The sequence below is a fragment of the Silurus aristotelis genome (assembly GCF_946808225.1).
Source record: "Silurus aristotelis genome assembly, chromosome: 21".
Lineage (NCBI taxonomy): Eukaryota > Metazoa > Chordata > Actinopteri > Siluriformes > Siluridae > Silurus > Silurus aristotelis.
This window is the reverse complement of record NC_139594.1, coordinates 11,291,214-11,309,010: the sequence shown is the minus strand read 5'-3', so window position 1 is coordinate 11,309,010 and position 17,797 is coordinate 11,291,214. Positions and strand designations below refer to the sequence as shown.

The following is a 17,797-nucleotide window of genomic DNA, read 5'->3' as shown; positions in this document are numbered from 1 at the left end:
AAAAAAAAAAAAAAAACAGACAAGCAAGACTCACGGCGCCATGTTTGTCATGGGCAAAGTCGTCCCCCGATCTTGTAAAATCTATTTAAATTAATGTTTTTTCTTTTAATATATAAATGTTAATTAATATTAAATAGCGTGATAATTTTTTCCCCAAAATTGCTTCCCATCGCTAGCAATTTGTTAAGACGTATAAGTTAAACTGTGGGTGTTACAGCAGGTCGAAGTGAGGGCGGAAGTAGCTTCCTCTCCGGAATGTGTGCATTTCCGTGTGAAGGTGCAGGCAGGAGAAACGCGTGACCTCAGAACGCGTATACTGGCGTCGAGAAAACCTGCAGCACAAATGGCACTGGAGCGTAACCGGTAGCAGGGATCTCGTCGAGGAGGTAAGTGACACTCTTTTACCAGGTCATGATGAGAAGTAGTGTGATTTGTACATGGTGAATGATGATGTTTTATCACCTGTATCTGCGCAGTGAGGTGTTTTATTGCCATGCACCAAAACAGCTGTTGTACCCATAATCTGATCGGATTATTGTTGTGCCAGATCATGTATGTCCCTCGGGATGTTGTGTAATAACGACTGATCATATGCTCTGTGTTGTCAGTGACGTTTTAACATAAGGTTATATATTTTTCTCTGTAACTTTCCATAAGCACCTGTATATGCAGGTTGTATTTACATGATCATATAAACATCAACCATTTTAACACACTGAATTTGTTATACATTTAATATAATTAATAATAATAATAATAATAATAATAATAATAATAATCAAACTAATGATTATAAAATAAAATATAAAAATAATAATACTGTATAACTGACTGTCTCACGCTGTCATTGTTCTTATATTGTCCAAGCAAAACCCAGACTTGCTCAGTCCTGATCAGTGATTAACAAAGTGTTCATTAGTCTAGATCTACATTAGAGTGGTGTGGAGCTCTTAGATCACTCAGTCCCCCAAAAGAGCAGGATGTGGACTTTTTAACTTATCCTGCAGCAGGGAAGGGATTGGCCTATCCACCCATGACAGATCTGTTATACATCATTAGTGTTGTCCTTAACCCGCTGTTGTTTTTAGTTTTTACGCTCAGTTGTCTAAGCCAGTTATTCTGTACGCAGTGTCTCCCCTGAAGCATAACTGACTGTTGGACTTCAGGTTTAAGAAAAACCTTGTTTACATATGCATGCACCTGAAGTGTCTTGTACATGGAGATTTTAGTTATATGGATGTAGCTCACATGGTGTCACCTATAAACATTTAGATATTAGACAATATAATGCCACCTTGACAGTGAATGTGGTAGGTTTAAAAGGCACTGTTGTTGTCTGTTTTTGTCAGGAGTACATATTCAGATGTGGGGTAGTTTACGCTCCCAGATGGTGCATTTCCACAGTGGTTTTCTTACAAGGGTAATGCAAAAATGAGGCACAACTGAGAAAATATGTACCATGAGGAAAACCTTCTGAGACTACAACAGCTTTAGTAGAATTCAATTTAGTTCATTCACACATCTTCTGTGACTGCACTACCAGGGTTATGGTGGGTCCAAACCCTATTCTAATAAATCTACTCTATAGGGCCAAAAATATGTGGGTTCTCGATCATCACATCCAAAAATGTGGACCTTATGCAAACGTTTATCACAAAGTTGGAAAGCATATAATTGTACAGTATGTCTTTTTTATGGTCTAGATATCTCTACAGGAACTCAACTGTATTTTATTTACAGCAAAGAGAAGACTAAATCTGGAATGAAATGTGGTTAGGTGTCCAGAAACGTTTGCCATATAGTGTATGTGAACATGAGCTTTTATTTGTAACTGTAAAAGTATACAACCTTGTAAATTCCTCGTTCTGTTTTTACTTATGCAAATTTGGATTTTGCTTACTTATGCAAAATTGGCTTAACAACTTAGCTTACCAATTGGCTTAGTGTATTTACTTTTGGTTATATGAGAAACATTAATGTAATGCAGTGTAGATTTAGTGTATAATTAAGCTTCCATTGAAACTGTATATTGTTTTAACTAAAATGGGCCAGTCCATTACAGAAAAATATCCTTGTCAGATGGTGGGATACAGTTACATAGAAAAGGTATTTAATTCTTCTTAAATCACCACAATTTTCACAGAATTTGACATTTTTGTCAACTTATAAATGATCGTTACCATTTATTGTTATATTTAATAATATGGAACATCAGTGAAACAAGGTTCTTCCTATTTTTACAAATGTTATAGCAATTATTGACAAATGTTCTCTTCCTTTATTGGAATATATTAGAATTATTACATTCATGTTAACTAGTCATTTATATTTAAGCATGATCTATGGTGCTGTTATTAAAATTAATCCGTGTCTTCTCTACTTGAGAAACCAACTTTGCTGTGGTTTGATATCATGAGTTTCAAGGACGGCATTTTCTAATCTGCACAGACTCAAAATCATCCCCCAAACACTCGAATCCCGAAAAACGAAACATCCCATAATTGCCAACATCCTACTCAAAGTGGACTCCCGATAGAGACAAAACTATAAAAAAAAAACATATTGTTGAACAGACAGACAGTACTGCTAAGAAAGCTTTTAGAAATGAGTCACAGATTGCAAAATCCCACCATCAAAAAGTAAATCAAAAAAAAAAAAAAAAGGCAAATAGAATAAGACCAGTGCACATATGACAAGCTACATCAAATCAACTTAATTATAAACTAAAGACAAATCAACTTTAATTTTTAATCCAGACACCACCAGATCATATATACAAGATACCATATTGGACACTCCAGTATCATAAACCCTTTTCTAATAAACGGAAAAGAACCCCCAACATGCAATTCCTGTAAAACAAAGATGACTAAAACACACATTAATGGACTGCATTACACTTAAAAATAAAAGACAGCCTTTCTACTCAGAAAGTTCATATATAGGAGTCTTCCAAAATATATCAACAAAGAAAATGCTAGAATACTTACGGAACATTAAACTGAAGGACTCCATATAACTACTAAACTCTACCATAGTCAAAACTTTGAAAATGTCAAAATACCTTGATCTTGCCATGGAAATAGCCACCGATGCTGGCATGGCATTACAAAAAAAAAAAAAAAAACATTTGATGTGTTTCAAAAGTTAGCAATAAGATCATCAATATTAGTTTCAGATTTTGTAAGTTGCCTTAAAACAATATTAACTATTTTTCATTAAGATTTATAAGAATATTAAGTTTTTTTGGTGTGTGTGTGTGTGTGTGTGTGTGTGTGTGTGTGTGTGTGTGTGGTGGGGGAAGATTAAATTGTAATCTAATAACACAGCCACATCCTGTTGTGTAGGAAGTAAACAAGTAGCAGTTATTTCTCAATTTGTTCCATTTTCTTCATTTGTTCGTTGTGTATTTTTTTTTAATGTTCAATTTTCCTGTTCCATGTTGTGTTACCATTAATACATACATATGTTACCATGAGACTGAATTGGTCATTGTATTATCCTGATGTTACCTGATGTTTGTTTGGTGTCTTTTAAAACTTGACATTTTCAACCAAGATACAAAAGAGGTTGTAGGACTTTATAGAGCTGCAGAAGCTGCACTGGGTAAACAAGCTCAACTTGGTCATCATTTAACTAACTGGGACTTTATTAGACACAGCAGTTTCTATTCTCCTAGATCTCAGCATTATGATCTACAGGGGCATTTTACCTCATATGCATATTCTCATGAACTTCTGATGGATTGTTGTTTCAGATATTTGTCAAGCTGCAAAGTGCAATGCTGCTGTGGTCCCTCAAGGTGCTGGTGTGGACGCCTCTTCACCTCTCACCCTGTTCCTCCCACCATCCTCCTCTTTTTGTCTTCCATTTTGAAAAAGGTATTTTCAGCCTCATGAGGGTTTTTTTTCCATCAGTACTTTTGTATTGTATTTACTAGTTGCACTTAAAACATTTTCCTTTGCATTGCATTTGTCCTTTTGAAATTGATTTTATCCTCCTTGGTTTTAGTGTCAAGATGCTGCAAGCGATAGAAAGAACACACAGCTGTGGTTTGCCACAGTGGATTAGATCCAGTCAGCGCTTTCTTCTGGCTTTAGGCTGTTTGTTTTGCCTTTGCCCTCCTGCTGGTAAGCTATATTCAAATTATTGTACATTTTATATGCAGCTGATCTCATCTCTCTGGTGTTAACATGGTTTATGCAGCCTTTAAACTTTAAGATTTTCTAAAGCTTTGACTCGTATAATGCCATATGTTGCAATAAATAGACATCCTAGACTCGTTTTCTGTGACTTTGAACCAGTAAAATAAAAAAAGAGGTGGGGGGCATTTCAAATATAAGTTTTATTTTTTTATGTTTTTTTTTTTTTTTTAAACAGTATACATATTTTTTTATACACAAGTAACATAGTGTATTGTTTACATTTCTTCGGTGGTTTTTCATGTTCAGATTTTTTTGTAAGCCATGTCATTTACTTGGTAATTTAATGAATAAACCTAGACAAAATAATTGTTTTTGTACTGTATGTGTGGCAGGGACTATAAAGCAGCTCAGTTTCTGGTGTAATAATGTGACAGGTAGTCATTAGAGATCGCTGACCTGCTAACATAAATTTACAATAACTAACACTAGCTGGAAAACTATGGTTCATCCTTTAGTTAGTAAAAAACTCTCCACAACAAACAGACGGCTGATCTGACGTGAGATCTCCATCTGCTCTACTCTTTAAATGAATTCAATGCAATATGTCTGAGAATAAGAAAGATGTGCTATCTGTGTTTCCATTCACCAGCAGAGACTCCACTTGCTTTAAAGGTTGTGGCAGTTGTAGTAATCTACAATCATTTCAACAATTAAATGGTTTTTTTTAATAAATGTGAAACTATGCTAACCAGTGGCTTCTGTAGACATGTATACCACTGCTCACAAAACTTGCAATACAATCAGACCAAACAGGTTTTTTGCAAGTAATTAAAATGCCTTTGTATTTCTGGAATCTCACCGTTCTGCTCAATTCTTTATTTATTTGTTACTGTGTTGCCTAAAATATTGCACTATCAGCTTTCATTGTGTATTATTACATTGTTAACTTGATTGGCTGTTACAGTCACAGTGACTGATGGTACAAGGACTAAGGAGTTCAATGCAGGAAGGACAATAGTCTCTTTGTGTATGAGAAGGAAGCTTTCGCACAGAGGGGGTATTGGAAAACAGACCTGCAGTGTGTCCCATCTCTAAAAAAAAATCCCCGGGGCCCTTAAGTGCCATCAGTGCGTCTTTAATAGCAATCCCATAATATGCTGCTTGGAGCTTGTTTAGCTAGACTGCACTGTGAGTAAGAAGTGTGTTTAGATAAATAAAGAAGTTGGAAAACATGCTGCAGAGTCCCATCATGTGATTTTTAGAACTAGCTACAAACTCCAGTTAAATGAAGAGAAATTCAGTTGTTAATGTTCTGTAATGAATATAAGCATGTCCTGTTATGAAAAGGAAAATCCTCATTTCCCCTTTCTTGGCCTTCAGTGTTTAGAGTTCTGCTGTTTTTTGCCATATCTTACTCCATCCATGACTTCTATTGTTCTGAAAAATTTTACTCATTTTTGTTAAGTAATCACTCTTCAGCGAAATCATTTTCAGACTATTTAGAAAACTATTCCTTGCCATGCAAATTGTATTTATTTATAATAAATTTTTTTATTTATTAATGTATTAACTTGCTTGACCTCCACCCATGTTTAATTTAATGACCAGCACCTTCCTGTTACTTACTGTATGATAAAATAAGAGGTTAGTCATCCAGAAACATGGTGAAGAATATGCATGTGGAAAAAAGTAAACAAAATGATGTGAAAAGTTATTATACAATTGTATACAAAAGAGGTATACTTAAAAAATTAATATTTAAACTATTAGTTCAACAATTAACATGAACATGGATGAAGACTGGCTTTTTAAGAACAGCAGCAACAAAGACATGGCCTTTTGTTCATAATGTATGTATTAATGGTGCCAATAATTCCAGCATTTGTTTTTTTTTTGACTGGATACATTTTTTCTGCTTTACTTTCCCTCTTTTAGGGGTGGTAGCGAGTATGTGCAGAGTGTCAGGTGGTGTGTTGGGGATCCCCTGCAGTAGTGTTATTGGGCTAGGCTGGCAGCCGCTGGCCGTGGACCAGGGTGGCACTCGTTGTTGGGAATCATGCTGTTTGGAGCCCTCGTGCAGTGCAGTGTGGAGTCTCGGGGGCTACTGTGTCCTGCTGAAGTGCGCTCGGCCCAACGGCTGTGAAATCTCTTCTCTGCCGCTGGCTCACATCAATTCTCTGGGCATCTTACAGCTGCTGGACAAGAACAAATCCAAGAAAGGAAGAATCCCACGGCAAACATGGCTTACTGATGTTAATGATAGACCTGAGCATAAGTCCAGCAATTATGTATGTATTTTTTATATATACAGTATATATTTATATATTTATATTTATGTTTGTGCATGAATTCTGTTTTTCTTTGTTTTGTTAACCTAGGATGATTCGGGATCTCAGCCCATCAGTACAACATCAGCAAGTGCAGTCAGTGGTATTCTATCCTCTGAGTCAGCCAGTAAAGAAATTAATGAGCCTGTCAATGGTAGTGGAGAGGAAGCAGCTTCATCATCTTGGCAGAATTCAACATTGTCAGAAGACAGTATGGATCATTCATCTTCCAATAGCAGTTCTGGGTCACCAACAAGTGCAACTTATTCTTCCACCCCAGCGGGAACTCCACCAGGTATGAGAGACACTGTTAAATCAAGTTTTTTTGTTAATAGTTTAGCTATTAAGGTAAAAAAAAAAATTGTACTGGGGCTTTATTGTGTCAGGATCTGTACTGGTCACAAACTAAGGACACAAAATGTTGTGTTCTAAAAGAAAATGTGCACAGGCTCATTGTAATGCTGGAATAGATAGCGTAATTTTTTTGGTAACATCTCAGGGAACAAACAAATGGCTAAATAAGTCAGCTGTCCCAATAGGTTTGTCCATAGAGTTTATGTAGTTATTTGTACTTTCTTTAAACATACTGTATTTGTAATGGCAGTGTTATACTATGTATTGCCTTGAAAGCCCACCTCAAACTGAAAACCTGTTTATTTAAAGGAATACCGGTATTCATATCTGTCAAAGCTCTGCCTGATAAGACAACTGTTTTATTAGACAGCATCACACAACAATTACATTATATAAAAGTAATCACAAATACAGTGGAAAATCTCACATTTTTGTCATATTCTGTACCCAGACACTGGCTTCATACAAATTAGTGTTTTAGTTTCATTCATCGAACTTAGGTAAAATGTTTTATATTTGCAATGCATCTTACTTGTTTTATTAGTATATAGAGATTCTGATTTGTTTCCACAACAGTGAAGGAGCTGGTGGTATCTGCTGGCAAAAATGTGGAAGTCACTCTTCCAAGAAATGAGGTGGAGCTGAATGTTTTTGTACTGCCAGCACCCCCTAAAGGTAACTTACTGCAATTAAGTCAATTGTGTGCTCCTTGGGATGATGTCCTTTTTATTAAATATTTGGATGACTATTGTTTGTTTTTTGTTCTGCTTTTAGATAGTAGCTATGCCTTTGACTGGCGTTTGAGGACTCACCCTAAAGACTACAGTGGAGAAATGGAAGGGAAACATAGTGGCACACTCAAACTGAGCAAGGTAAAAAAAAAAAAAAAAAAGAAGTATGCCAGCATTATTCCAGTACAAAGGTTGTAGAGCAGAGGCTGAATTATTGATTTTTCTCCTCAGCTTACTGTGGGTCTGTATGAGTTTGAGGTGATTGTGGATGGTGATGGTGCACATGGTGAAGGCTATGTCAATGTCACAGTTAAACCAGGTGACTGCTTTTACTGTTTATTTAGTTGAGAAATGCAACTTATTGAGGATAAAGCAACAATAATGTCAATAATACAAATAATACAAAAATGTGTCAATAATACAAATTGTAATGATCAGTGAGAGAACAGGCCAATTTACACCCACAGTGTTTCAGAAGCATTTTTATTTTATGTCAGGGGAGGTAATTGAAAAGTTTTTTTTATTACATTGTATATTCATTTGTGTCTAAAATCATGATGGATGCTTAGAAAGTCTTTCAAATTTAGTTTCTATGGTTACATCACCTTCATTGTATACATTTTAATCCCATTAGGAAAAAAGAAAACTAACGAGTGCCTTCTTACTAAAATGTTTGTCATAATAATATCCACAGCTAGTCTGAAGAGTAATTGCTGATAGTGATCGCCCAACAGGAAACACTGCCTTGATTAGAGCATTTTAGAGGGGCATTTTATTACAGATATCACTCTCTAGAGACTGACACCATGAATGTGGTGTGTGTGAGAACTTTAGAAATCAGTTTCTACAGGTTATTACGTAAAATTATTTTGATAGAATTCGACTTCACTTTCAATTAAGCCACTTACAATCTTATGTTGTGAAACCTCTTTCCACAGAACCAAGAGTCAATAAACCACCAGTTGCTATAGTTTTACCAAAGTACCAGGAGATCTCCTTACCTACAAGCTCCACTGTGATTGATGGAAGTCGTGAGTAACAGTTATGCTCTTTTGAAAAATACACTAATAGAAAGATGGTGTCCTGAATCTAAAAACAGTGTGTAATGAGGATCTTCCTAGATGCAGGATGTAGATACTTTACATTAAGCTGGAATGTTTCTGTATTGCTTTTTATATGTTTGTGAGCCAAAGGTCTGTCGCTGATTTAGATTTTACATGAAAAGTGAGACCTGAAAGCATTTTGAAAGCATTTTGTCTGGTTGTCACAACCTAAACAACCTAAACAAAAACTGGTTACTGAATAATTTAGATTTCAGACTTCATGTGTGTATCTAGTCACATGCCAAACTTTTTTGTGTAACCTTAATATAATGATGTAATAAATGGTAAATCTGTTATAAACTGCTTTAAACATATGTAGTTTAATAATTGAAAAACTGTGGCACCTTCTTCCAAGGCACCAAAAAACATCTGGACCAGAAGTAATACAGCTTTTATATTATATTCTATACAGATGCATTAATAATTGAATACAGATATTACAATTATCATTGTTCCAATGTCCTTAAACAATAAACAATATTTTATACAGATTTATTCAAGGTGTTTTAGGTTACAGTGGAAAAAGCTTTTGGACACTTTTTCATTGTAAAACTAAACAATATACAATTTTTACCTTTTCTGGTAGAAATGAAACCAAATCAAATGCACTATTGTTTGCCTAATTTTCTTCAGCTGTAAAATCCACCAAAAGTGTTTATTATATTTATAAAAAAATATAACATTTATTATTTTATTTTTTAAGTTGAATAGTTTATACTGTGTGCATATACATCCTCCAGATAGTACTGATGATGATAAGATAGTGACATATCACTGGGAAGAGGTGAAGGGGCCACTCAGAGAAGAGAAAGTCTCAGCAGATACAGCTATTCTCACGCTTACAAGCCTTGTCCCTGGCAACTACACCTTCAGGTAAAACTTCTGTCTTCATTCTAATGAGATATGTACAAAAAAAGCTTTTTTCTTGCATTTAGTGGAATCACTGGAATCACTGGAGATATGTCATTTTGGAGGTGCAACAACAGACCATATTATTGAAATGGGGCATATATTAAAAAATGTGCACCACCTTGCTGGTGTTAAAGCAAAGACAAGCATCTTCTATTTTTAATAGCGTTATTTACGGTAACGTATCTTCTGTTGTTTTTGTAAATATGTGTAAATGTAATTTTTTTTTTTTTTGTTGCCATATCATCATCGTCTTAAATTATAATAGAAGTGGCATTTAAAGAGTCTTCAAAAGTATATGTCTTAAAGCATCACATCTGATACGTGGAGTTACTCTGTAAATTTGATGCCAGACGTAAGGAAATTTAAGCCATTTGCTATATCACTTACCTGCTTACACTATAAAGGAGAGTAACCCAATGTGCTTGGGTTTATAGTACACCAGATTAAAACCCACCCAACTGTCATTTTAGACACTTGTCTAAAATGCTGTCTTTTTGCTGAAGGGAGTAATTTAGAGCAGAATTTAGCTTTGTAATATACCTTTGTTAAATATTTCTCCTTAAAAGCTCCTTGCACTTTTTATTGCACTGCTTTACTTGTACATGTTTACAGCCTCACAGTGACTGACTCGGATGGTGCTCAAAACTCAACCCAGGCCATGTTGTCGGTCAACAAGGCAACGGACTACCGGCCTGTGGCCAACGCTGGACCCAACCAGGTTATCACCCTCCCACGCAACTCCATCACTCTCTATGGCAACCAAAGCACAGACGATCATGAGCCTCTGGCTTACGAATGGTCTCTTAGCCCAGAGAGCAAGGGCAAAGTGGTGGAGATGCAGGTACACAAAAGGATGTTTTTTTTTGTTTGTTTGTTTGTTTGTTTTTTTACTGTGTGCCATTACCTCACAAAAGTAATGTACAGTCGACCTGCATCCCTAACTCCCATGACAGTGAAATATCGATAGGCCCCATAGTTTAAAACAATTCACTTTACCACAATAGTAAATTCTATAGGATATTAGCACTGTAGGTTAAGACACACACAGTGTGAGAGAAAAGCAACACAGTACGCACACACTATATGATGCAATACATGCATAGTATTTAGATAGCAGTGCACTTATTAACTTAAAAAAAACACAATATGTTTTACTTATCTATTAAATTTAAACAGTAAAAGGTTAGTAACTTATAAACAGATTAACAATGCATAATAATAATAATAATACATATTATAATGCATTTATGACCTATTCAACTTGCAAAACTCCCATTCCCATTTGATTATTTTTGTGAAACTTGCAAATAATCAAATTCATTACATTAATCATTTATCCTGCCAATGATGTTTACTATAAAAATGCATGTAACAAAATATAAAAAATTCTATGGTGACAATAATATTAGTTTGAAGCTTATCTTTTATTTTGAATGTATTACATAGACACACCTTTTATATTATAAGCCGGAGAGGAATGGAATACAACCTGCTGTGATTAAATAAATACACTTATGCTCACCCTATGAGCTATTTATACACTCAATCTACTTGTGTGCACACACGTACACACATATTGCCTTAGGTAACAATCCTTGTATAGATATTTACTCAGTAACTTTAATGGAAAGGGATGATGTACTAATAAAAATAAATCTTGCTATAAAGTAATTAATTAACAGATACGTGTGTGAATATCTTCAAATGTATTTAGATCTGATTTGTGTAAATAATTTTAATAAATATTTTTTGCCTTCATCTAGGGAGTACGAACGCCTACTCTTCAGCTATCTGCTATGCAGGAGGGAGATTATACGTTCCAGCTCACTGTCACGGATTCATCTGGACAGCAGAACACAGCAAAGGTCACGGTCATTGTGCAACCAGGTGAGTTCTCATAACATCCTGAACACTATAGATTTTTTTAAAACCAAGGCTCAGCCAGTTACAGTGTTTATCCCTAATCATGTGCGCTGTGGATTATCTGTCCTTAGAGAATAACAAGCCACCAGTAGCAGATGCAGGGCCAGACAAGGAGCTGACACTTCCTGTGGATCACACCACCCTCAATGGCAGCAAGAGTAGTGATGACCAGAAAATTGTCAAATACCATTGGGAAAAAACTGAGTCAGTACCATAATAATTGTCCTTTTCTTATTCATCCATATGTAGAAACACATCACAGCAATAGATACGGGTGTTAATGTAAATACAGCATTTCAATCAGTACTTCATGTGACTTCATTATGTAACTATGTGATGACACAGAGGTCCAGATGGAGTGAAGATCGAGAATGCAGATGACACCGTTGCCACAGTAACAGGGCTTCAGGTGGGAACTTACACTTTTAAATTGACTGTGACAGATGAACGGGATCTGCAAGGTTCAGACACGGTTACTGTGATTGCTCGTGAAGGTATGTAGCTTGTATGATAAAACCACACCACCTGCTGGCCATCTGTCTCCAGTTTCTGAAAGCATATACAGCACAGTTTTAGTATGAAATACACTATTCTAAAGTCTTTTACTTTTCCTTGGTATCAGAGATTGACAAGCCACCTGTGGCCAAAGTGCAGTCCAGCCTCCCGGTCACTCTACCTGTTCGTACAGCAATATTGGATGGCTCCCAGTCCTTTGATGACAAAGGAATAAGCAGTTACATCTGGAAGCGAGACGACAGCAGTCCTGCAGCTGGGGTAAGCTCTACTCATTGGAGAAGAAAATTATAAATGAATCATTAATTATGTCACTTATACCAGTTATGTTTATTGGGAAAGAGTAAAAGTGTTTAGTTATTGCACTCTTCTGGTATTAATTATATAATAATAATAATATATAATTATTTTTTTGTTTCCGGTAAAGCATGCTTAATTGTCTACTGTTTTATGTGGCAGTAAACAATTTTATTTAGGCTAGTTTTTTCCCCAGTTAAAAAAAAAATTAATTCTTTTGTTTTCTCTTTTTTATATATATATATATGATTGATTTGAAAGGATGCCCTGAACAACTCTGACCACCAGGCGGTGCTGTTCCTTGGCAACTTGGTAGCAGGGAAGTATAGCTTCACTCTGACTGTCACAGATAGTAAGGGCCAAAGTGACTTCAGCACAGGCACTGTGGAGGTGCATCCAGGTTAGTGTGTCTGTAAGGATTTGTGTGTGTAAGGATGTGCGTGTTAGGGTATTTGAGTTTGTGGGCATGCAAGAGTTTGTTCAATTACTTTAAAATATTTACTTGTATTTAATTAATTATCTCAGTGATAATAATAAAATGCTAATGCATAAAATGTATGCGCTGTTAACTGTTTTTCTACTGAGAAAAGATGCGGAAACCCATTTCATTGAAAAGCACTAATATTTTTAATATATGGGCAGTTGTTGTTGATTTTATGTTATGTTTAGTGAGATTTATAAATTAATGTCTAAATCTGTATCATTAGTTTTTTTAAATCCTAGGGCAAAGTTGTGGTTATGCAGCACAGCCATATTGGGCATAAATTTAAAGTCAACGTTTGATTTGATCTATAATCTTTTCTGTTGTACCACTCTGGAACTGACACATTTATTGTATTACACTTGCAAATTGTGTTGTATATTGTATTAAGTTTCTACCCTTAGACTTTTTAATCCTTTCTTACCTGGTACTAGAAACATCAAAATGATGATTCCACACTAATTCCTCATTTGTTTACAGGCAATAGAGAGTAAGTTAAAAAAGACTAGAGTATTTATTTTCAGTTCTCCTGCACTGCTTGTTTATAGATGTGTGGGAGCGAGACCTAGTGGAGCTGGTGCTGGAGGTGGCTGTGTCTCAGGTTTCTCACAGGCAAAGAGACATGCTGTTAAGACAAGTAGCTGTTCTTCTGGGCATACTAGACAGCGACATCACTGTACGGGAAATCAGTGCCTTCAATGAACACAGGTCTGTCTAGACACCATATATATATATATATATGTCATGCTGCATAAATGTCACAAAAAACTAATCTAATGAGCATCTAATATGATACTTTTCTGGCCATAAGCTTATTTTCAGATTATTTTGAGTTTGTCTGGTTAAGACAAATTTCTGTAATTTTAATTTAGTTTCTGCAGCAATAATAAAAAACTCGAATTTGTGCCATTTACTGATCATGTGTATGTATGTGACTTTCCTCAGCACTCGTTTAGTATTTCTGGTGTCTGGAGGACCCGGGCGTTCACCACTGTCTGGTCACAGTGTTGCCACAGGACTCCGTAACAAACTGCGTAAACAAAAAAACGACTTCCTCATCTTTAAGGCCTGGAGTGTGGACACAGTTGGTTAGTAGTAGTGTGCTCTTGCATACAATTTGTGAAGGCTCTATGCCATTGGCTAGTAGTAGTGTGCTCTTGCTTTGCATTTGTTAAAGCTTTATGCCATTGGCTCTAAATGTTTTATTGTGCTTGTGGATTATGTATTTAGTTTGCCAGCTGAACTGCTCAAGCCATGGAGATTGTGACTCGTTTACGCGTCGCTGTGTGTGTCACCCTTTCTGGATGGAAAACTTCATCAGATCCCAGCTTGGTGATGGCGAGAGCAACTGCGGTAAGGAACACATACTGAGAATATGATAGCATTGAAGTAAAGAGATACAGATCATGTAATATAAACAACACATTTTAAATATTTATTTAGTTAACTGTGCTGGTTTTCTTTTCTATTTCAGAATGGAGTGTGTTGTATGTGACCATAACATCGTTCATGATAGTGGTTGCCATTGCAACCATTGTATGGGGCCTTGTCTGCTGTTGTAAGAGGTAAAAGATGGGATAACCATGAGACTAATGATTTCCGTTACATAAGACTTGCTTATGAGACAAACCTTGAAATTATTCATGGTCTTTCTGGAAAGTGGGAGTAGCTTTCTAACTTTGTGATTAAGTAGCAAGAAACGAGGAGTGAAAGGATGTATTTTTTTCTGTTTGGTCACTCAGATATTGTAGGTTTTTTGTGGCTTTATCTAATGAGGTCACTCTACAGAGAAACATTTATCCTGAAATAAATGTTGATATAATAACCTTTTCAAATAACAGGTATATGATTATAAAATTAAAATATTAGGACCCTAAAAAATAGGACCCGATACTGTTTTCTTTATGGGCAATGTTGAAGAGCTTCAGTAGATTAATATTCACAAGACCCAATATATGCCAAATAATTCAAGCTTTATTGCAATTTTGCAGCCCAGAGAGATGTGTGTACATACACAATACACCACCACTCGTCACTAGGATGGGCAAAAAGTTTATATTCCAGTTAAAATGGCTAATAACCCTACAATGAACATCGTTCCATATCAAGCTACACATATTGAAGTATAATTCTTCTCATCACCCTTAATTTCAAAGCTCACACACACACACACAGCATGTTCTTACACACAAAATACATTAATTATACCAATGAATAGTTTAAGTAGTACAAATAATTTAAAAAATATATTATTGGTCAACATTTAAATCTCAGATAAATGCTTATTTTTCCAACAACAAATACGGTATCCTGACAAGGCACATAAGAACACGTACAAAAGCTCACAGACAAGTGATTTGAGGACATTTCTTGAGCCACCTTAGCAGCTTCAGTGCATCTTGCACAGAATCTGAATGTCTCTGGAACTAATACTAGAGGGGTGAATTGCATTCTTCCAAAACATGTCTGTCTGTCTGTCTGTGCGTCCGTCCGCCTGTCTGTTCGTATGTCTACTGTTTCTACCATATATGTGTATTTCATACAACATTAGACATTTTTTTTCTGTTATTTAAAAAGGGCATTTTTATATTATGTTTACTGTAAAAAAATTTTTTAGAAACATTAATATATCTGTGCCTGCCTGTATGCATGATTTGAGCAGACGTAAGGGAAAAGTCAGACGGAAAAGTCGATACAAAATGCTTGAGGGAGAAGATCAAGACAGTGTGGAGCTGCACCAACCTAGGGCAGGTAAAGCTGCTACAAGAAATTTTTCTGGAAATAATCTAATAAAATATAATTATCATTAAAGGTATTCATTTTCTCTCCATTAGCCCGGATGAAACCTGTACTTGCACCCTCTTCATCTGCCCTCATGCACTCAGATTCAGACCTAGACAGTGATGATGGACAAGCAGGTGTTCCCTGGACTGATCGAGAGCGTGGTCATCTGCTTCGCCCTCAAAACGGCTCCTTACGCAATGGCCAAGGGCCCCAGAGAACCAAAAAACAGAGGGAGGAGTTTATATAGTGACTCAGCATCACTGATATGGACCTTGAATGCAACAATGATATGTCACTTTGAAGCCTCATAGCTGGGTGTTAAAGAAACCAGAAACAAATGTAGCCTCTTCAACTGCCACCCCACGCTAAATCTTTGCCCAATCTGAGCCAGAAGACATGTTGATTTAGTAACTAGGGCATTCACTTCTTTTGCTGCTGTCTCTATCTTGTCAAAAAAAGAAATTTGATGTGTAGAGCCATTCACCCCCCAAGGGTAAACAAGAATATATTTTAGAAGGAGACATTAAATATGTAAAAGGGAAAGCTGCTTAAAAGACTTGAAACTTGAGCTAAATGAAGTATCTCTCTGAGAGAGACACTCCATCCCTGTCCTGAGCCTGTCTGACAGTCTCTTCATCCATCATGCTTTGATAAACTGCTGATCTAACCTCTCTAAACACTGCCTTGAACATCCATTAACTAGACGGTTTTCCTACACTGGTGGCAATACTGCAGAGTAACTACAAACAAGAGAGTTTGTCCTCAGTGCTGCACCTGTATTTGCCAAGTTGTATGACTGCATGTATGACTGTGTGGTGAAAGATTTATTTTATTGAAAACACTGCATGTATTATATTGGATTGTCTAGCCTTTTTGGCAGCGTGTAATCTCTCACGTAAATCACCAGCAAACAACAATGAAGTCTGCAATCTGCTTGAGTAAAGAGAGCTAAAGGCAAAATAAAATGTAAAAATGAAAATAGACTGAATATAACTCTGGACCTCGCCTTCAGCTTCGCATCTAAGCTTGTCCAAATAAACAGCTTGGTACTCAGCTCAAGATATAGACCATGTGATCATGAATGACTACTGTACGTCTTGTCGAATTTTTTCATTTCTTTTATCTGGTCACTTAATTCTCGTGCAATTTGCATTACACACAATCTGCCTGTTACTCTCCTTTCACAGGTTTCTTTCTAGATGATGTTAATGCTCACTGTTCAGATTAAGAATGTTTTTGATAAAGGCTTCTGTGATATTTTTGTGTTCAGCACACCCCTATTTTTGTGTTGCTCTTAGTGATGATGTATATATTAACTGGACTACTTGAATTCAGTGTTCACATGGTAAATACTAAAAGAACTGTGATATTTTATCCATGTACACTAATTCTATTGATGCTGTTCTTACAAATGTATAAATGGGAAATCTAGACCCCATTTAAAGCAGGGAAAAGAAAAACAAAGAGGTTTACTTAATCAGTTAAAATCAATATTATAGTGAAGGATTCCCTATGTCATGTGATATACTCAAACGAAACTGGATTATCTTAATTAAATTCATGTAATTCTAAGAAAAGTGTGGTTTTAATGGTGTGGGACTATCAGAGTGTGTAAAATATTAATTTAATTTTGCAGAATTAAATTTTAATCAGGCTTTTAAGAATTAGATATTGTAAAGTAATTAAATTTATAATGCACCCGGTTTAGATCTCCCAAACTAGCAAAGATTACACTACTAGATTTCACAATCACTTCATGACTACCATTATAAATTGGCTAACAACAAAAGGCACCACCAGGATTTTTGTACTTGCAATTGATATTACAAACAGTAACCCTGTCACTCAGCAATGTCATTTGGTGCACCATATTTTGCAAAATTGCTGTGTCTTTAAAAGGGTAATGTTTGTGAACACTTGACCATAAGATTCTATGTGCTTTTTGAACATCCCATTCCACATTTAGTCCACATGTAATGTGATCACTTCCATTCTTCTGGAAGGATGTTCCACCAGATTTTAGAGTGTGGAGATTTGTGCTTTTTTTTTGCTTTTTTTTTTTTTAGCCACAAGGGCATTAGTAGGTACTGAAGGTATTGAAGGTGAGGTGAGGAGGCCTGGGGTGCAGTCAGCATTCCAATTCATCCCAAAGGGGTTCAATAGGGTTGAGATCAGAGCTTTATAGCAGGCCACTCCAACTAATATCTTGCTGGATCTGACTTGCATA

General features: G+C 35.9%; 1 protein-coding gene across 5 annotated transcripts; it reads left to right on the top strand.

Annotated features, from left to right (window-relative positions):
- Nucleotides 1-223: 223 nt before the first annotated feature.
- kiaa0319l (KIAA0319-like) lies at nucleotides 224-17,147 on the top strand. 5 transcript variants are annotated; one of them, XM_083524040.1, is made up of 22 exons: nucleotides 224-386; nucleotides 3,758-3,881; nucleotides 4,012-4,130; nucleotides 6,081-6,433; nucleotides 6,524-6,767; nucleotides 7,403-7,501; nucleotides 7,601-7,698; nucleotides 7,789-7,876; nucleotides 8,496-8,588; nucleotides 9,401-9,533; nucleotides 10,185-10,413; nucleotides 11,336-11,459; nucleotides 11,567-11,699; nucleotides 11,841-11,989; nucleotides 12,118-12,269; nucleotides 12,567-12,705; nucleotides 13,335-13,494; nucleotides 13,732-13,874; nucleotides 14,017-14,139; nucleotides 14,261-14,351; nucleotides 15,404-15,537; nucleotides 15,621-17,147. In XM_083524040.1, the coding sequence occupies exons 3-22, from the start codon at nucleotides 4,019-4,021 to the stop codon at nucleotides 15,815-15,817; spliced, it is 2,994 nt and encodes a 997-aa protein (XP_083380166.1). In that variant the 5' UTR covers nucleotides 224-386; nucleotides 3,758-3,881; nucleotides 4,012-4,018; the 3' UTR covers nucleotides 15,818-17,147. The 5 variants fall into 5 exon arrangements, with proteins under 5 accessions (XP_083380166.1, XP_083380169.1, XP_083380167.1 ...); XM_083524043.1 differs by having other exon boundaries at nucleotides 229-386; nucleotides 15,449-15,537; XM_083524041.1 differs by lacking the exon at nucleotides 224-386 and having other exon boundaries at nucleotides 3,748-3,881; nucleotides 6,542-6,767.
- The last annotated feature ends 650 nt before the right edge of the window (nucleotides 17,148-17,797 follow it).

Coding starts and splice junctions, on each gene's coding strand:
- kiaa0319l (XM_083524040.1), top strand. CDS start 4,019: ATGCTGCAAGCGATAGAAAGAACACACAGCTGTGGTTTGCCACAGTGG. Junction 8,589..9,400: donor CACTGTGATTGATGGAAGTC/GTGAGTAACAGT, acceptor TACATCCTCCAG/ATAGTACTGATGATGATAAG. Junction 14,140..14,260: donor TGATGGCGAGAGCAACTGCG/GTAAGGAACACA, acceptor TTTCTATTTCAG/AATGGAGTGTGTTGTATGTG.